The sequence below is a fragment of the Rhipicephalus sanguineus genome, chromosome 9, assembly GCF_013339695.2.
Source record: "Rhipicephalus sanguineus isolate Rsan-2018 chromosome 9, BIME_Rsan_1.4, whole genome shotgun sequence".
Classification (NCBI taxonomy): Eukaryota; Metazoa; Arthropoda; class Arachnida; order Ixodida; family Ixodidae; genus Rhipicephalus; species Rhipicephalus sanguineus.
Genome location: NC_051184.2, coordinates 84,752,438 through 84,773,531, shown reverse-complemented (window position 1 = coordinate 84,773,531; position 21,094 = coordinate 84,752,438). Strand labels below are relative to the sequence as shown.

Sequence of the window (21,094 nt, the reverse complement as noted above, 5' to 3'; positions counted from 1 at the left end):
AGAGGGACAGAAAAACTGACACAGCGCTCAATCTTTTCTATCCCGTCTGGCATTCTTGCTCTTCTACTGAATCTTAAGCTTTTTTGAAATCTCCACGTTCATGATGTCATACAATAAATGGGCTCATTTTCATCCATTCTGCATATTGACCACATGTATATTTATTTAATATTTTGATTGGACTGCTCCTGGAGTTTTCTTGTGTTCAAATTACCTATATGGCAAGCTGTATATTCACCCATTTGTAATACACAATTGTAGGAAAATTCGACGCCTAATGCAAATTACAATTATTTGCAGTGAGCCACTACTACTCTAATACTTGTTCTTGATGCATCCTGGGCCTATTTTAGAGGACAATTTTGATATATAATAACATGCCGTGTTAAGCCATCATGATTAATACTACTTGTGACTACTTAAGACTTGTATACTGAAAGGACTCTTGGTGCGCACGTTGACGGAAATCTTGTGGTATCTGTTGTGCATGTATCCAGCATAGACAGCTGCTCAAGAGACTGAAGTGGTGGACAGCTTGTTGTAAAAGATAGAAACATTCTTCCTGCAAGTCTGCATAAGGCTATATAAAATGGTATGTATTTGTTTCCATCACTTCAAATGGACAGTTTAGACCTTTTCAATTGAGAGACTTATTGCTCCAAGACAGGAAACAATATGTAATAGCAAATGCATGTCATATACATGTTCCACTTGGTCATTCATGCTTGTGAGCCCTTACGAGCCCTTAAGAGTAAACTTCTTTCCTTCATTCATAGCGAGGGTCTCGTTCTGGCAGACATGATGCTTTCAGGTAGTATGCGAGGGATAATTGGTCAGCTGCCTGCTCGTTAATAGATCACGTGCTACGTGACGCCAAAAAGGCAGAAAAAAGAGTGTTCCACACTCGCCGCCATGGCTGTGACTGGCGCTGACTGACACTCCTAAGTTTCAATCGACATATATATACCGTATAAAGTAGACGGGGAGATGACCGCCGCCGTAGCTCAGTGGTAGAGCATCGGACGCGTTATTCGAAGGTGGCAGGTTCGGTCCCTGCCGGCGGCAGGTTATCTTTTCGTCCACTTTACTTTCTTCACATTTATATTCTAATTACTACAAATAACACCCCTTTACTTTCCTTGGCATTGCTGTCTGTTAGTTCTCATTAATATTGTGTCCAACAGAAAAACGAGCCCTTAAGATTGAACTTCTTTCCTTTGTTCAACTCTTTTGTGATTTCTTACTTCAAAAGGAGCATTTGGCTGTCGTAGACTGCTTGTCAGTAAGTGTGGGTTTATAGTTATAAAAGAAAATAATACTCTTACAAGTATATCCCACAGTGAATATGTCACTTTTGAAACAGAACATATTTATAGCTGTTGTGTTTCTGCAGGCTTTAGTCTAACCAGCTTGCATAACTGCAGTAAAGCCAAAGTAAAATTGTGTTATGAAGTTTGAAAACACACTTCATTATCAGCCGTGCTATTACGTTTGTTTGTAGAAAAGCCTATGAACTGTAATTATGACATACAAAATGCACCTAAGCGCCTATTAGCTTGTACGATGTAAATTAAATTGAAGCTACTCTTAAGTCTTGTGGCGTGGTGGAATTTTGTTTAGGAGCAATCAAAATATGCTACACGATATGAACTTCCAAACGCTGTTTGCATCTCACTTGGGTAAACAGACAAAATTACTTCAAAATGTATCGTGGTTTTTGTATGTTTTCTTACTAAACATATTCTTACTCAGTAGCCAAATTTAGTAAGAGAGTTGGGCTAGTGTGTGTGATTGCTTTAGCTGTGGCATATCTCCTAACGCCTATGCTGAACAGGAAAATGAAGAGTGAAGGGATCATAGGCAGCTCAATCTTTTTGGCAGCTCAACTGCCAGAGAGCGCTAGGCTTCAGCTGACGAAATGGAAACAATCACACATGCAAGGAAGTCACTTTACGTGCAAGCAAATCCACTGGGCAATGCACTCTATTTATTTGACTGTTAAAACTAAAAACGTAACTCGTGTTTTTAACTAGATATGTGGGCTCTGACTGCTCTCTAGACAGACAGGCAGTAAGACTACTACATTTTCATGACTGGTGATAAATGTGCAAGCGTGCCATTTTTGAACTCGCCGGGCGCGAAATGGCACATCTTAAGAAGCTTACCAACAATGACTTCTGTCGCCAGTGAATTTTTTTTGCTGGCCTGCTTGAATGTTATTTCTAGCACACTTGTCGGATCATTTGTTGTCCATTGGAGGTACTCTGGGTTTGTGAATGAATTTCAGCAGTTGAAGGCAAGAGCTCTGCCCTGTCTCTCCTCCTATTTTTGTTATATGTATAGCTGGAAATTATGTTGCAGCCAAAGTGGTAAAGTATGGTTCACACCTTTGACATAGAAGGTATTCATAAAGCTCTCGCACAAAGTGCTTTTCGTTCTTGCCCTCTTTTGCATTTTTACTGGGGAATGCAGAATGCTGGTCATGCACTGCATTTATACCCATACAGAACTAGTCAAATAATTTCATCGTGACGTATGCAAAGTTTGTTATATTTTTCTCGTGGAACTTTTACTTACAAGTGCCCTGCCCTTCTGTCGCAGGCTTCATCTGTCACAATTCGCTGGGCACGAATGTAAAGAACACCTTGGCCCCACTTCTGTCGAGGGAACCGAAGTTGCCTGAACAGATGAAGATGGGTAGTGCTACCAACAGTGAACGACTGTGATTCCATAATGCGCAAGTGTATGAACAATCGCGTTACGCTGATGTAACACTGATTGCATTCACTAGTCAAGTTTTGCAATATTGTAATGTGTAAGTTTATGCACAGTTGCATTAGGTGAGCGCTTGGTAAAGCTTCAAGTTTGTAATCACATATTTTGGTGGTATTTATAGGGCACACATTCCACAATAAATTGTGATCTGCTTCTTTACTGAGGGTGCATGCAGGTCCTTAACGATTGAAAACCCTTGAAAATGAAAAGTACAATTTTAAAGCCCTGAAACCCTTGAAAACCCTTGGAATTGCTTAGCATACAGCGCCCAATATTGACAATACTAATTTCTTTCTGTGTTCGGTAAACATTTGTTTAGTAAACTGAGGGAACATGTCGTGCTCAGCGATGATTCCGCTACTGTGTTTACCTTGCTTGCATTACTGCTTGACCGATCATTCATTTCGTTTCCGCAACTGCCGGTCCGCCTCCTCCCCCTTTCGCTTGATTTGGCTCCCTGGGACTCGACTTCACTTCCAGCGCTTATGCTAGTGTCTCCTCTTCTATAGCAAGCTCACTGCGTGTGATAGATCTTCTAGCTCAACTAACATCCACTGTCCTATAATGCAGGAAAAATGTGAAAAAAAAGTTGATGCTTTGTGCTAGAAAGCAAGTACTTCTGACTAAAGCTGATGGCATTGGTGCTCAGGCTTAGTGATTGACTCCCATGTAGTGCTTGTTATTGCTCTTTCCTGTAGGCAAGAAACTTGACTTTATATGTAGAGGATATTTGATAAGTTGCTTGCTCTACTGGCATAAATCTAATTCGCACTTGACTCAATTGTTATCAAAGCCCAAAAACAGGAGAAGCATGATGACTGCATGCAGTCAAAAATGTATTCAACGATCAAGTTGTAAAAATGGGGCATAAAATTTTGAAGCAGTCATTACCATTTGGTTGTTTTGCAGGTCAGTACTCGGAAAAAGTAGAGGCGTCGTACATCACTGTCATAAAACTGAACAGTTTCTCAATGCCTGAAAAAGTGAGATGGGGCACTGAACAACATTACTTATCTAATATAAAAGGTGTCCCAGCAGCTGCATTAATGCTGTGAATTTTGTGCACAGTAGGAAGCTAATGTGATCAGGTAGAGTATGAGACGCATTATCTCGATGTTGTAGATTTGGTCCCTATCAGTAGCAAGTTGATTTTTCATCGTATTTAATGCCTTTCCATTTATGTCATAATTACTACTGTACTGCTAAAACCTACAAATTATGTCCTTTACACGTTCCTTGGCTTCATTGTCTCTAGGTTCTTACTTGCTGAATCCCATTTTTGTATTTCAAATGCATAAAGCTACCCGCATTGCTTTGGAAACTTTGTTAGAGCAGAAAATTGATATTTGTGGTGCTGCCTTCCAACCTCCAAGAACCTTCTATAGGAATCCTTCAAGATCCTTGAATTTAGGCTTTGAAACCAGTATGAGCCCTGTTCACTCCTTCTGCACATTTCTTCCCGTAGTGTGTGCCTTGTAAGCAGAGTTTATGTGCTTTTCTTACCTTCTGATACTTGTACCTGTCTAAAATTTATTTATTGAAGTGGTGTTTCACATGGTGTTTAACTTATTTTGTCAACTTCGATGCGGTTTGCACATTACAGTGGGAAGTTCTCGATATGTCAAACCACAAATATTTATAAACTTGAACAAATGTTGTTGCTTAAAAATGAATATTTTACTTAGAAAACTGTTCTCTTCCTTCTTCCCAAGTTACATGGAAACTCGGCTGGTGTCGTTTAAAACAAGCTAATAGAGAAGAACAGAAGTTGATGGCAGTGTTAATGTGTTCCTGCTTGGCGTGTGCCTTGGTGTCGCCAACCTCGGGTGCAAGTATAATTGTCGTTTACTCACAGGTGTTTGCACCCTGCAAACACTACCTGAATGGAGAAAGGGAGCCATGTACACCGCTAAAATATGACCTGTGTGAATATCTGTTGGTAGAGGAGACTGGTATATAGCATTGGCTGTCAGAGACTTCGAGATATACTACAGATTTGAGTAAGTTTTAAACATTACCTTTTTGCTGCAACTAACAGCGCGTGAAAAACAGGCAGTGTATTCATAAACGATTATGCTAAGGGTTTTATTCCAGCTGGCAGCAATCTGAAGCTATATCGTGTAATTGAGATTATTGTTGTTTTGAAAGAATGGGCAAATGAAAATGTAGGCACTTATGGATTGCAGGCCCAACGTGACCTAGCCAGGCCTGCAGTACACATGTACTTACATTTACATTTGGCCGTTTTCCCAAATCAAGAATGATCTCAGTCAGGCTATGAGCGTCACCCATGTTTCACTGACCTTTCAGTGTTGAATGTTAAAACCCTATCAACAAAGCTTCAATTTGACATTCACCGTTTTTAACGATAAATCAATATTGATTTGCTTAATGGTCGTTCAATTGAAAGTCGCGGGCCAATTTTCAATACTGGTCCACAACTTGCTCAAAGGTTTTTCTATTGATCCACAACGTATTTTCAATTGACATTTGTTTTTCTTTCAACGACAAATCAATGTTGATTAGCTTAATGATCGTTCAATTGAATGTCGTGGGCCAATTTTCAATACCGGTGAACATTTTTCTCAGCGGTTTTTCTATTGATCCACAAATTATTTTCAGTGCCATCTGTTGACATTGCTCAATAACTTCTCTATGTTCTTTCAATAAAAATTTTTGTAAGGGTTTATAGCGGGAAAAACCGGCGAGAAACCACAGCTCATGCAGTGCTCCGCTTAATAACCTTTAAGGTTATTAGAACTTTATTTGAACTCGACCGCAGTGAAGTTTGATGCGAACTTTTTCGTGCAAAAACGAGATCTATGTATAGGTTCTGCTGTTGCTCCGGTGGTTTGCGACATATTTGTGACAGCTGTAGGCAAGCGCATTGAGTCAAACAGGCAGGATCCACGTGTTGTAAAATATGTAAGTTTGTAGACGACTTTCGGGTAATCTTGAAAGATGTGCAGAGTTCCGAATTTCAAGATGTCATCCACAATATTATCCAGGATATCTCTTCCAGTGAAAGTGGGCTTAACATTACTTGGGAGACTCCTGAAGACCACAAATTGCAGTTCCTTGACCGGAAGTTGCTATTTAGGAACGACGAAATATGCTGGAAGTGCAGTCCTAGGTCTCAGAAAGGGTTACTTCCTTTCAACAGTGCGCATTCCAAACTCGTTAAAAGAGGAATCGCCATGAATTGCCTTCATTCCGCCTTAAAGAAGACGTGTGTGCATCTGTTGAATAAAAGCTTCGACACTCAGGTGGCGAGGATGGAAGAAGCCGGGTATCCGGCGGCGCTCATCACCGCAGTTTCAGAGGCTTTTCTTCCAAGGATTAAGTGCCCGAGCACAAAAGTTAGCCAAGGCAATCGAAAGCAGCGGGTACATGTCAATCCATATAGCCATAAATTGTCACACAACATTAAGAAGATAGCCTCGAGGCACGATTTTCAAATTGTGTTTTCTGCACCATGCAAATTGTCAAAAATATATACAATGACAACAAACGATGAGCTGCCACAGTGCACAACACAACATAGGAACAGATTCACAGAGTGTGTGACAAATGCAGTCTATGGGATTTCCTTGAGCTGCGGTCCGATACATCGGCCAAAGAGGAAGGTGCTTCAATGAGCGCGCCAAGGAGCATAACCTAAATGTTCGAAATAAGTCCGGAGGCTTTTTAGCGGAGCACTGCAGGAGGTGTGGTTGCACGCCTGCTTTTCCCGCTACAAAGTTTTTTAACAAATTTAACAAGTTTTTTAACTTTATTAACAAATCATCTGACAACTGCGTAAGGAGGCCTTCCGTTTTACTGAGCGACGCCGAGATTCAGTACCTTGATGGTTTTATTTAGCTTTTACAGTGTTTCACCAATGCAAATGTTCATGCTTCCTCCCGTTCTTTTGTTTTTTGGGCCGTTTTTATTTTTTCTCTTTCTTCTTGCGCCACAGGGTTAAATACTGGTACCAATGTGAGCATCGTGATATTGCTGTTTGCCATGTCTTGATAAGTGTCCATTTCTGGGCTTTGTTATCTTGGTATGTTGGTCAATTGGCTCTTGGAAACAGCAAAAATCAGGTTGTTAGTATATCGTGGTTGATAAACCAAAAGAAAAAGGAAAAAAATGATCATTTCTGTGTGACTACCGATGTGTCACTTGTCAAGTTTAAGCGCATTTATAAGGCAGTTTGATGCAAAAGAATTAAGTTGTAAGTCAGCGCTCGTGTGTGTTGCGTGTTCTTATCCATTGTTTCAGTTGCGCTCTGCCTTCCCATTGTAGTGTTAGAGTACTCGGGTGGGGATCAGAACGTGGCGAGTACGAAACCTTCTGGCGGACACACTTTTTTCATATGGCTTTTTTTCATTGCGTTAATGGCCTCTATATCACTTTTTACTATTGTATTTATTTATGGCAGATAGGCACCACCTGTTTAACCCTGTAGGGCCGTTTCGCGCTGGTGTGTCCTGCGCCTCCCAGGAAAGCGCCGCTCCTGCGACCCAATATCCAGCGCGACACTGGGCCCATATCCTGGCATGGCACCGGACGCTGGTACGCAGTGGCGCTGGGTTTTGCAATAGGGTGGCCTTGAGTCAGCGGAGCGGCCAGCGGTGTACCACACAAGGCAGTGGCGTAGGCAAAAATATGGTTTGGCGGAGGGCGGAGCGCCACTGATCCTATGTGGGTTATAGGCAGGTGTAGTGGATTCTCATTTCGTGCTCTCTATTCAATGGCAAAAAAAAGGGGGGGGGGTACGCGACTGACGCAAATTGGTTACAGGAACGTGTAAGCTAGTCACATGCTTGCGCAGCAAAACGTAGTGACATACGCAACTGTTTAATTGTTGTCAAGGTTGAGACATTTGCGACTGTTTCGAATATACTACGCCACAGCGATACGCGTTATGTTTATTCTACTTCGCATTTACTTCGCCTGCCTTTGATTGTTGTATCAATAACCGGCGGCTGCTGCGGCTAAAAACCCACATGGCAGCAACCACGAAAACTCGACCACCTGCTTCGACCCGAAATAGCGCTTGCCATTTCCCCACTGTTTTGGGAACACTAAATAAAAAGCGAATGAATGCGGCTATAGCTGTGCGTCATCTCAGGATGGTGATAACGCATCAGGTGTATTTTGTATTTATTTCTGATATCAGCTGTTTGTTTAGGCACGTCTGCCTTGTCTCCGAGGATTTTAGAGTTGATCTTCGAAGCAGTGCAATATAGTCCCGAATACATTGTTCTCGAAGGTTCAGGGCGCAAGTATAAAGGTGAGAGAAAGCCGGCCGTAGCCTCTACTAGTGGCGCAAGAGTAAAGGCACTGCGAACTGATCGGTTTCTTACTTGTCCCGGCCATACGAAGTGATCACAAGTGATGCCAAGTGATGCCATGTTCTAGTCGACTCCAGCACGGTTCTCTCTCACCATTTCAGCTGTACTACGTCATGGACTACACTAAACGAATTGAGTCCAGCAGTCTCACTTGGTAGCGCGCCGCGATTCCTGGTGAGCGACTTTCTCATCGGCAGTCAGAACTTTCTTCGGTCTCCCCGTGTCGGCGTCACTGACCGCGCACCGCCCCCACGCGCTGGGTTTATACAGAATGAAGTAGCGCATGCGTAGTGGGCCGTGACGTCACGTCTGCTGCGACCTAGTGATTGCGCGCAGTGTCCGGGCAGGCGGGCTGGTGTTGAAGCAGTGTATGGGCTGGCGAAGCAAGCGCACAGCTGTGCAGCCGGTTGTTAGTAAACGCGCGGTCATTTCGTCGCGGCGTGGAGATTTTTTTCCTGTTCGCGATAGAATGAATAAAGCCGGATTTAAGACCTCCGCTGTTAATAAAAACGTGAGTTTTGACCTTACGGTCCACACAGGGCACGACGATGACGTGATAAATTCGAGGCGAAAGGAACCCGCTTCGACGGGTGCAGTCATTTTCTATTTTTCCCGGCGCTGCCTTCTGCTCACTTTTGCTCGCCCAAAGCATGCGCGCAAAGGCTATGGGGGATGCCAGTCCGATGAAGCTTCGCGGATGAAGAAACATTGAGCAGCGCTTCCCAAGGCCACGTTCGAAGTAGTCCGAGGCCATGTTTCCGGTGGCGCCATCGAGTGGGGTCGCTATTTCCCAGACTCGGTCAGTCGTCTCGCTGCGCAATTCGCCGCTTCATTTAGTACCGCGTGGTGGCTACCAGGGCGGTCTACTGCTCTGCATAAACAGAGCCAGATCACACGTCAAGCGTTAGAGTGCGAAGGCGCCGGCCTTGCCCCGTAAGCGTGCGCGCAAACACTCGATTGGTGCCAGTGGGCCGGACAGCCAAAGCTCTAAAAAAATAACGCCATCTATTCAAAGGTTATTCATCGCGTGGGAATTATCTTGAGCCGCCGCAGCGCGTGTCACGCAACGTGACCAGCAGCGGAGAGGCGTCGCAGCTACGTCCGCTCAGAGATACAGACTAGAACACCGCGAATTCAAAGCGCACCGCCATATTTGTATGACGCATCGCGGCAAAGCAACATCCCCGGGCCATGGGCTCCAAGATCGCGCGCCGGCGAGAAACCCGCCGGCGCGCACTCTCGGAGGGCATGCCCGGGTCTCCATGCCAGCAGACGCTACACAGAGCAAACGCGAAACTTCCCGAAACTGTGTTCGACGGATAGCCTATTGCGCGTTTTTTATTGCCTGGAGATGTTCGCTGTTTATAGTAAAACATGAAGAACACGTTGCTCATGCATGTCGACAATGTCTGCAGCACGCACGTTTTGTGCAGGCTGCGGAAGCAACTTCCTCACGTACTCATAGGCTGTTACGTTTGTACAAATATTCCGCGCTGTTAGTACGCGTGAGCCGTAATTGGCATACAGCTTGCGAATTGAGTGAGAAGATATTTTGTTACCGCATATTACCAGCTGCGCACAAAGTTTTCTGAAAAATCACAACTTCAACACGCATCGCGTTATAATTAGTGTACGCTTTGTGGGTAGTTTTTGTGAGTCAAACTATCATGCATCTTGTGAAATGCATAATAGCATCAGTCAGTGAGTCACCCAGTCAATCAACAACTTTATTGATAGGTCCTTAGGAGTTTAAAGGGCTCCTCACCAGGTGAGGTAACAAATTTTAGTTAGATGTTGGACGTTGTTGTGGGCCCAATAAAGAGAATTATGCCGTAAGAATTTTTCTAATGGGTTCGTTAGAATCAGAGAAAAACAATAATTTGTAGCGGCGCAAAACTATGATGCGAGGAGCCGAGCTACAAACCATTGCCGCTCGCCCTGTGTAGACTTCGCAAGCCAAATCTCTTCCCTGCCCTCTTCGGCACGCGAGCGGGAGTATCACCTAACGCATACGCATGAACACGTCATGCGCACACAGTGTCACGAGCGCATGACGTGACCGAACCAGCCCAAGCCGCCGAGACGCGAGCGGTGTAGTGGCGGCGTTCTTAGCGCTTCATCTCTGCATGTTATGCCGAATGCGCCCTTGACGATCACTTGGCTTTCAAGCTATTACTGAGCACGAGAGCTGCAACATTTAATGCGAACACCGGCGTGCGAGCTCCATCTGTCAGCAGTGGCAAAACTCTACGACAGGCTGCGGGGGCATCTCTTGGTGTTCAGGGACAGGTCTGTACGGGACAGCCCCCGCTCGGCCGCAGCTGCCTGTGTCATACCAGCGACTGGGACGACCATCCGGTGCCGCCTTCCCTTCCACGCCAGCTCCACTGCAGCAGAATTGGCTGGCCTTCACATGGCAGCCTACTACCTCGCTGCTATGCCACCCCAGATGCCTGTGGCGATCCTTTGCGACTCCGGGCCAGCTCTACAAGTGCTCCTGCAGCCAGACCAATTAGCCGGCATTACCATCGCATTACTGCACGCTAACCTAACCGCCATCAAAGCTAGCGGTGTGCGTCTGTCCCTCCACTAGCTTCCCTCGCACGTTGGGATAGCCGGGAACGAGGAGGCCGACGCCACCGCTAAGGCAGCACACCACGGCGACACCCCAGTCTCCAAGGCGGTAGCCCTGTCGGACTACTCCCGGCAACGATCGCGGCAGCTGCTACCAGCGGCCCACCCTGACACGCGGATGGCGAGCGGCAAACCACCGGCACCCCTACCAGAGGCCGGCCTGGAGAGACGCGAGCGGTGGCTGCTGCTTCGTCTACGGACCGCCAGCACTTGGCCAGCGGCACGCATGTTTTCCAAGGGTCGCTGCTCGTCGCCTGCGTGTCGCAGATGCGGCAACGACGAAACGCTGGAGCATATAATTTGCGCCTGCCCTGCCCTGGCCGCTGAACGATGTTTGATGGCGCGCCGCTATCGCCTGCTCGGTCTCCCTGCGACAACGGTGGAGGACTTCCTTTTTCTCGCACGGTCGAAGCTACAAGCGCTGCGATCCTTCCTCGAGTTTGCAGCTTCTGCGGACCTCGCTGCCTTGTAGACGAGCGCTCTGGCTTCGTGCTGCCGCCTTCGTTGACAAGACACTCTTGCCACGCTTCTCACTCGTTTCTAGTACGGATGCGGACTAGCGGTGTGCCGCAGGAATATGTAGTTAGACGCGGGAGGATAAATGAGCCTAATCAGCGTTGGCACGCGGGAGAAAATTAGTTTCGTTGTAAAGGGTGGCGTCTGCAAGATGTGCAAAGCGCGAGAACACGAACGCGTGCGAAACGGAGGTAGATTTGTCTCGAATCTAGCTGCCATTTGCAGTAAAAATAAAAACGAAAACACACACATTCCGTTTGTGTGTTTTATATTGCTCTCAAGTGTTATTCATCCACTCATGCAACAAATTACACAAACTACACGCCGTGTCAAATAATTATCGCAGTGTCACGTGGTGCTGTTGGCGACGTTAGAGCACAGTCGTCTACGTAGAGGAGCGACGTCACATCACTACCATCTGCGTAGGGCCATTCGACCAGGTACGTCATCCCCTCATTCTCAGGGCGCGCGGCCGCGAGAAGGGCAAGCAGCGTTCAGCTTGAAATTTGACCCATTTACGCGGCGCCTAGCCTTGCAAAGTTTGGCAGACGTAATCGTGATCGCCCAGTACATGCATTGCGCTTGTCAGCTCAAAATTGTCAAACCTGGTGAGGCACCCTTTAAGCCACCGGGGGATCAAGGGGGGACACCGTGGCAGCCGCTGTCATAAGGGACGCGCGAGTTGGGGCGGAAATGTTCCGCCAGTTCTTGGGCCCTCTGGACTGCCTGGAGTTGGTGGTGGAGCTCGGAGCTCCTGAGTGCCTCTTCCCAGTCGGACTCACTGGTGAGAAGTTCCTGAGGTAACGCGGGACATTGCCAGAGCATGTGCGAGAGTGAACAATTTTGTTCCGTGCAATCTGGGCATTGTGGAGTTGCCTTGTATAATTGTAAAGCCACGGTCGCGGTACAGCGCTATTTGTGCAGCGTTATAATACAGCTTTCGATAACAGCTTCTCCCAGCAGTGAAATTTTGCACTTCTACTCTCGCGTTTGCCGCAAGCGTGGGATGCGCCTACCGCGTACCGTCGACTAATACGCTTTATACTAGAGCAAGAACATATAAATACCGCTGTTTGACGGTGGCGGGTCACCCTATTATGTGGATTATAATGGTAGTGCGTTTGTTGAGCATATGTGTACCACGCTTCGTCTAGACGTAGAAGCTGAACAGTGATTCCATAGAAGCGTTTTTTCGTGATTCCCTAGAAACCACTACGCAAGGCTCGCTGATAGCATCCACCCATCTAAAGGTCGCATGCGGCGCCTGTCTGGTCGTCACACCGCGGTCTCCGCCTGCGCTCTTCCCATGAGTGATCACGGTCGCGCTCGAGGGCAGGCACGACGCGTGTTTCACCTCTCTAGTGCGGCCCTGGTGTAACTTTTTGCAGCGCAGCTTTCTAGTGCAATGATCAAGGAATACATGTGGATATGATTTAAGGTGGCAACAACTCCCACAGAACAGTTATGTCGTTTTGGAGCACGCAGACACGAACTAAAGCAACCGCTTGAATATAATCGCTGAGTTCACTTAATATCTGCAGTTTCACGCGAGTGTCTATTTTGCACGTCAAGTTTGCATCATGTCTGCTCGTCACCTTCAGAAGAGACCACCGAGTATGTGATGGGTACGGACTCAGCCTCCGCGGACGGAGTCCCGGCGTCTGGAGAGTGGGAGGCGATAGCCCGGAAGACGTGATCGCAGGCTGCGGCGTGTGCGGGCTCGTTCCCCTCCAGCCCTTCTTCCCAGGATTGTTGGATTTCCTTTAATTCCTGTAGTTTCACGCGCGTGTCTATGTTGCACGTCACGTTTGCGCCATGTTTGTGCGTCACAATAAGAAAAGCCGCCATCCGCTTCAGCACTTGGCCCCGATTTGGCCCTCAACTGGACAAGGGGTCTCACCATCCTGCTCCTGGTGGAGTAGGCACTGATTTTGAGGCTCTCTTTGAGAGAGGCACGCCGCGCCATCACGTGGCGTCATAATAAACGGCAAGTGGGCGACGCTTTCAATCTTAGGATCTGAAAAAGCGTGCACTACACCATGCGTTTTGCAGGTACTTTGGTTTTGCCTCTTCATTACATGACCTAGCTCACATTGGCAGTCACGCGAGCGCGTTCGTGCTATTACATGCGCTGCGATTGGCGTAGCCATCTTTAATAAGATGTGATCGACAATCTCGAATACGCTTCGCCAACCATTCGCGTTAGTCCGTTGTATCGTATTGTAAGAGGTCGGGCTTACGACGTGTTCAGGTGCTCTTTGGACACGGGCGCCTGTAGTACGTTCCAAAGAGGAACTGTGGCAGCACAGGAACGCCGGCCCGCTCAGAAGCGCGAGTTAACGCCACCGACGACGATTGTGCAAGTGAAGCCAAACAGACACTCCAATTCTCGCCGTCGGAGTCTTCCCCACCTTCGCTGGTCTTCCCTCTTCACAGTGTGAAGGGCTTTGTATTGTTTAAATCCTTCACACGGCGCGGGATAGCGACCCCGCTGAGTGACCAACCAGCGACGCTGCTCTGGCTGTCTCGCCACTTTCAGCTGTTACGTGTTTCTAGTGCGAATGGAACACTCGGAGCAATGACGCGCAGCCAGAGCCAATCATCTATACTCGGCGACAACTTTTCTTAGCACCACTGTGGAAGCTACAGAACCAAAGTGCCTGCATGCACGTGCGCCAAGAAATACTACCTATATTTATTTTCTAAAAAAATTACAACATATCCACGGGGCGAATGATGATGAGTGGGGCAAAGCTCCGGAGGGCATCATGGGCAAACCGTGAATATGAGTAATTCGCTCCACTAAAGTAAACACGTGAGAAATGTTAAACATCAAACTTTCTCGCATCGGCTGCTCAACAGTCACCTGTGAAGCGCCGGCGGTGGCCATTTCTCCTGATGTAGGGTTTCGCTGGAGACGTTCCGGAGGGATGGCCTCGGGACTAAGGCCTCGCAGTCGGCGATTGTAGCGGTGGACAGGAGTATCCACTGCAGGAACGGGTTGCGGGATCGTACTCGCAGAACCGCTTCGTGAAGGGGTGGTGAGTATCAGGCGTTGAAGTCCGAAGAACCGAAGACCCGAGCGTCGTATTCCTCAGAGATATCGTGGTTGCTGCTCGAGCTTCCCACTTCGTCGTCCTCAGTTATCTAGCCGGCCTTCAGCCATGTTTTCATCATATACAAGTACCGCCATCTAGCGGACACTCCACGAACTAAACGAGAGGTGGCTACTACATACATCGGGCACGCACGACCCACGGCTTAAGGAGCTTCGCCCTTAAAGTTGTAAACTTAAATTTTGTTTCTGTATTTTTTATTTCTTGGACAGCAGCACGTTTTCCTCACCTGCTCTCTCAGTAAACATGACGTCCGTGACGCCGGCTGAACCGTGTGCGGCCACAAACTCGCCTTTTCGTTCTCCGAAGAAGCTGTACACTAAATGTGACAGAATGCGGCTATCAAAACAGACCAAGCAAGCTATCTGCAACGTCTACACTGGAGTGACGCGCCGTCAGCCTGACTTGTCTACAAATGCAGTGTACCGGACTGTTGCCGAGCTCACCGGAGTGAGCGAGCGAACAGTTATGCGGGTCAAGGCTGAAGCTCTGCGGGCCCCACTCGCCCCCCTAAAGCACAAGAAATTGAATTTCTCGGGCCAAGCTGAGACGCACATCACTGGCAAGACGAGGCTCCTGCGCTATGACACGTTTGCGTTGGCAGCACTGCGTCGTAAAGTGCACAGCTACTTCATGCGCAATGAAATACCTACAGCCGAGAAGCTACGCAACGACGTGATCAGCGACCCTGACATGGACATGCCGACCATCAGCACTCGTACGATCGAAAGAATGCTGGACGACTTGGGGTTCGCCTTCCGAAAAACAACAAGGAATTCCGCGTTGCTCGAGAGAGACGACATCGTTGCTTGGCGTCGAAAGTACCTCCGGACCACCTGAGAAATGCGGAGGCAGCGACAGTAAACTTGTACGTTCTTTTTATTTCTGCAAACTTTCTGTTCACTACACCTGATTGTTGGTAAGAAAGTTGACGCGAATGGTGAGCATGCGTGTGCACCTACTGGTTAGCGAAAACGATAGGATTGCCAAAGGTGTGCTATTGACGTGAGTGATCGAAAGCCTTACATAATCCTGGCTTAAGTCGCAGCGAAATTCCCCATTGGGATAGGGTGGCTGTTCATGCTTCGCGCTTGTACGGTAAATAATAGTATTCGCCGAGGATTCTGTTTCATGTGGTGTAGGTTTAACTCAGCGTTGTGTATTGCAGCATTTCCCGTATCATCGTTTGAGAAGACTTACTGCCGTTTTTCCGCATAGGAGCAAGGAATCTCAATGGCTTGGAGAAAGGAATAGCTAGTGATGGCCCTCTGAATTGTAGATGTTATTGAGCGAATACGCTGCGCACGTAATTGCGACGTGGTTGCATCAGCTTTGATGTACAGCCTGCAGGGGCGTAGGCATAAATTTTTTACGGGGGGGGGGCACCACTTTTGTCTGAGCTGGGGGCCGAGTGGGACTATGTGGTCGAGTGTCATTTTGTGTTCCGTATTCCCTGGAAGAAAAAATTCCGTGGGGGGGGGGCACAAGCCCGGAGTGCTGCCCTCTCGCTACGCTTCTGGCAGCCTGAAACAAGTTTCCTAAACATTGGTTTCAGTCTTTCACAGAGAGAGGTTTGCCAGCTTACCTATGCTATATGTATTCACATAGGTTTTGTCAGTGCACTTTTCTTGCACTTAAACAAAGGCATAACCTCAGATGAAGGCTGTCTGCTTTGTTAATGGGCTCCTTGCAGTGAAAGTGCGCTGTTAACAATAAGACTGCTTTCTCTTTTACAGGACCATCTACTACCTTGATGAGACCTGGGTAAACGCCAGCCATACAAAGGGCAGAGTTTGGACAGACACCAGCATGATGACTCGGCAAGACGCATTTCGTCAACGGCTCTCAACTGGCCTCAGTGCACCGAGCGGTAAAGGAGGACGCCTAATCGTTTTGCATGTTGGAAGTGCAGAAGGCTTTGTTGATGGAGTCGCCCCAGTTTTCCGTGCCAAGAAGGGCGCTGGTAGTTACCACAGAGAAATGGATGCTTCGTGTTTCCAGAAATGGTTTTTTGAACAGCTGATACCGAACATCAAGCCACGCAGTGTGGTCGTGATGGATAATGCGTCATATCACAGTGCTCATGTTGAGAAGCTACCAAGCCCATCATCCAGAAAAGTGGAAATACAGTCCCAGTTGATATCGAAAAATATTCCTTTTTCGGATGACCAAGTGAAAAATGAACTGCTGCAGCTCGTTAAGCAGAATAAGCATATTTTGCTCTCTTACCAGGTTGACAAACTTGCCAGTGCTGTCGGGCATGTGGTTGTGCGCTTGCCTCCTTACCACTGTGAGCTAAATCCTATAGAGCTTGTATGGAGCCCAGTCAAGGGTTTGTCGCTTCAAGAAACACAGACTTCAAAACTGAATCTGTAGAGAAGCTGCTGCAGGAAGGAATCGCAAGTGTGACCCAACAGAACTGGCTCCATGACTGCACTCACGTGATGAGGCTTGAGGATGAGGCATGGGAGCGTGATGGCATTATAGACAGCCAAACAGAAAGTCTCATGATTTCTTTGTGCACAGACTCAAGTTCTTCAGATGAGTCGAGCAGCTCCGACATGAGTGGAATTGATGAACTGCCGTGACATCTCCATATGTGCCTTGCCAATGCTTCGAGCAAATGATTGCACATGTACCTAACTAGAAACTGCGATATTGTTTCTGAGGACTACCGGTCACTGCTGTTTATTTACATTTTTATCGCTTATTCAATTCATTGTGATTTTATCTGCTGATCTCTTTCGATGCACTTCGTGAATGTTCTGGTTACGTTATTGTGATGTGATAATGACTGCTGGGATTTTGTGTGCCAAAACCACGTTGTGATTATGAGGCATACTGTGCTTGAGGTTTTACAGACTTCGACCTCGGGGGGTTGTGAAATGTGCACCCTGATAAGAGTACACGGGCATCTGGCATTTTCCTTTTATTGAAATACAATACGCTCATACATGAGCCTTTTGTGTCAGCAGCCAGGCACTGTAAGCACTGTACCATCATGGTGAATGGGATGTGATTACCTTGGTCGTGAATGTTAACGTTATATGCTGCATCAGCGAGATCCACATTGCTTAGTCGAGGCTTGAAATGTTCAAAAAAGGCTCCGTTTTCTTTTTCACCTCATGTCAATGGCGCTTGCTGCCTTGTTTCATTTCTGTCACAATGGGACCTGAAATTGTGATACCACTAGTCATTTTGGTGTTTTATTTACTCATTTACTGAGTTATTCTACCCTGGATTTCCTTGTTATCAATGTGTTCCTACTCTTGCGTGCTTAGATTTCTTTATTAGAAATGGTTATTCTGCCGAGCAACACCAGTGACCATTGTGATAATTTTGATGCATCAGTGGAGCATCTCCATATAGAATGCCCGAAATATGAAGAACAGCGTTTTCGACTTAGTGATCGACTCAAGAGACTTGACAAACGACCACTCTCAATTTGAAAGGTTTGGACCATGGCCAAATCCTGACAATCAAAGACGGCCTATGAGTGCTCTTTGGGATTTTTTATATTGATGCAGACTTAATGAACTGCTTACGATTATCATGGTTCTTTACTTTCATAGCATTGTATTATTGAGAATACTTTCTATTCATGTCATATGTCCTTGTGTGGGAGACTGGCTGGTGGACTGCATGCGAGGTGTTATGTGACATAACCGTCTATGTGCTAGACTCTGCCCGTGGACTCTGCAAGTGCTAAGTTGTACGACGTACATTGCATATGTGCGTAGTTCAGCTGATTGTTTTTCTTTTTCTTTCTGTTTCTTTTTCCATTTTTCTTTTGTTATGGCCTCTTTCTTCTTGTTAGTGAGATAGCCGGCTCTAATGTAGCTTACCTTCTCATGTTATTTTTTTTCTATTTAAATAAAAAAAAGTTTGAGCTCCAGCGAGTCTGGTCGAGAAAATGTTTAGGTAGTCCGGATGAGGGAATGTTGGTGAGCCTGAGTCACAGTGAGCTCTCGGAGCAAAATATTTTTCTTCACTAAGTGAGCTCCAGTTTTTTTTATTGCCGACCTGTGGTCACAAGCGCCAAATTTCAGTTGCCATGAATTTCCAGCTGAACGTTGTTATGGTTATTTTCTGTGTCGTGACTCACACGTGTAAAATGTCATGTTGACAACGAGTGCCAGCAAAAGGTTGTAATGGTTATCATGTTCTATGTCACAAGTGCATTAGTGTTATCAGTGTCAGCAAAAAGTTGTTATGGTTGTCAAGTTCTCTGCCATAAGTGCAAAACAATATGTTGACACAGAGTGCCCAAAAATATTGTGTTCCCCACCGCGGAAAAGATTTCTTATTTGAGCTTGAAAGCCTATGTGTAAATGCTTTTGTTGTCGGATATAATGTTTAATTTCAAAAAATGTAAAGTGATTTTTGTATTAGACAAGAGTGATTTGTTAACGAAGCTTCTGGAAAATCCTGATTTAGAGCAACAAGAACGTTTGGTCTTTTTGTTCGCGATGTGCCTTCTTGTGCTGTAAAATATAATTACTTGCCTTTTGCTTTCGAGGTCTTTCATATCACGCCTGGATGCAATGCAGTAAAATATATTAACGGTTTTTATTCCTTATTCTTTTCTACCAGTGAAAATCGGTATTATGGACAATACCTGTTACATACTGCATATACAGATGAAAAAACATCGCTGGCCGTTACGCTTTGTGAAGGTGTGTGACCAGCAAAGCTTGATAAAATAATCTGCGCCAGTCTCTTTTAATTAAGCGTGAGCTCTCTTAAAATCTAAACCCAATTCAGCGGCATCATGGTACTTGCATTCCGTATTTATTAGAATGCCCAATGCCAGCTTTTTCTCCATTCCCGTGCAGCGCGCAATCTTAACGGAAAGGTGTAAAACAATTGTGACGCTTCTGGAACATCGCATCGCGGTCTGCGCCTTTAGTAGCAAAAGTTTGGAGTCTAGAGATTACGTGGCCACCAGCGATAACGCTGGAACATTCGATAGAACATGTATAAAAGCCGACACGCTTTACCACTTGTCAAAATTATTGACGGACGACGCTCTGACTGACTCGTTTCCCGCCCACAAGTTCGGCCAAATAAAGAGTTTCATCTTCGACACGCCCACTGGTGCCTTCGTCAATGTAACAAACCCGTGACAATATACAGTACAGTAGGTAGATGCATCTACGCACACTGATCACAATTTCACTATGGTCCCATTCGAAATGTATACATGCTGCTAAACCCTCCAGCGATGCGAGCAAGCGAAACTGAAACTGGGGCTGAAACCGGCTGCAAGATGCCGAACTGCTTGCGTAGTAACACAAATGTGCGGATGCCCTACCTCCGTAGCATTCACTCCAATGCCAAGATAAGTTGTCGCCGAGTATAGGCCACGCACCTGGCCTTATGGTGCTGTATCTCGATGCGGCAGTAGATTTTAAGCCGGTGTTTACAATCCATCAATACCGGCCATAATTAAAAACGCTAGCACTCAGTAGAGGATACCTTACAGCATTTCCGAATCACGTGAGTGTTTGGGCGAGTTTGTAGTTCATCATGAAGAAAATTTCTAAAGCGCGGGAATAAACACGAATGAACTAAAAGGAAGCTGACACGGACAAGCGCTTGTCCGTCTCAGCTCTCTTTTCGTGCATTCGTCTTTATTCCTGCGCTCTTGAAATTTTATTCACGAGCGCCTACAATTCGACTTTCCAATTATCAGCCGAAAGACTTCCAATGAAAGCATAAAGGCCGCAAAACAAACAAATTTTGCGTACTCGGGGCCTTTCATGTGCAGCTAGATCTAAGTACGCGCGTGTGCCCGCATTTCACTCTCGTCGAAATGCGTTCGCCATGGCTATAAATCGAATGCGCGCCCTCGTGCCCAGCAGCGCGACCAGTTACCTGCTAAACTACCGTGGCGGGTATGAGAGAGCATACAGGTGACATGAAACATCTGTTGGCCGTTGGTATGTGGCTTACAATGGCGCGCGTCGGCATCTGCGGAACTCGCTTCATGCTCCCCGTCAGGTGACGGCAAATCCTGTGACTGCTATATCAGATAAGGTGTTGGCTAAGTGTGTAGGCTGCTATAGTACTTCGAGACCGAGTCACAATTAATCATCAAAATGACCTAGGGATGATCAGTGAAAAGAAGACACACTGATGATTTGGCAATATATGATATCCACCAACAAATTCCTAAACGATATTAAACGCTGAACTACGTGTTGAAAATGTACGTACCGTTAATAAACCGGTCCAATTAGTCTGATAATTTGCCACAAGAATCGTAGGACCACTGGGAATGCCGCCGGCAGCGGGGCCTACAAGAAACGGTATGATGAAGACGAACATGGTTCGTGTATCGTAAACCCTTCGACGCCAATTGAAGCATCAACACACACTTGGCCAGCAAGCAGGCGCATTTGGTCAATTTATAATCAGAATCTTCCCAGAAAACTATGACGTTGACCTTGTCGAAAGAATGGCTTTAGTACTGCTAGGGGCGCATTGATTTAACCTGTTTTAAATGTCACTTTACTGAGGGAAGAGCAGAAGAAATTAGTAGCGCTGCCTCTGAATATTAATTTGCCACGCTACTTTCAGACGTCACTAATACTGACGCCTGAAAAGACGTCAGTGATGGTGAGTAGTTGAGCTCAGCCATTACTGCCCTTCTGCTTCAAGTAGTGTTGAGCAAGGAAATTTTCCAAAACCATGCTAAGGTACAACACATCG

The 21,094-nt window shown here is 46.4% G+C and overlaps 1 protein-coding gene across 2 annotated transcripts in view; it reads right to left on the bottom strand.

The window, feature by feature from the left end:
- LOC119405699 (uncharacterized) overlaps positions 1 to 20,734 on the bottom strand; it is a 55,920-nt gene extending 35,186 nt beyond the window's left edge. The window contains exons 1-2 of one of the 2 annotated variants that reach the window (XR_007417557.1): positions 20,600 to 20,734; positions 3,667 to 3,750 (exon numbers count right to left, since the gene is read on the bottom strand). Coding sequence is in view for 1 of the 2 variants with exons in the window: in XM_049419273.1 (XP_049275230.1) it covers positions 20,600 to 20,710 (111 nt within the window). In the remaining variant the exon portion in view is untranslated. The remainder of the gene's footprint in view (positions 1 to 3,666; positions 3,751 to 20,599) is intronic. The other variant, XM_049419273.1, reaches the window with a different exon arrangement.
- Positions 20,735 to 21,094: the final 360 nt, after the last annotated feature.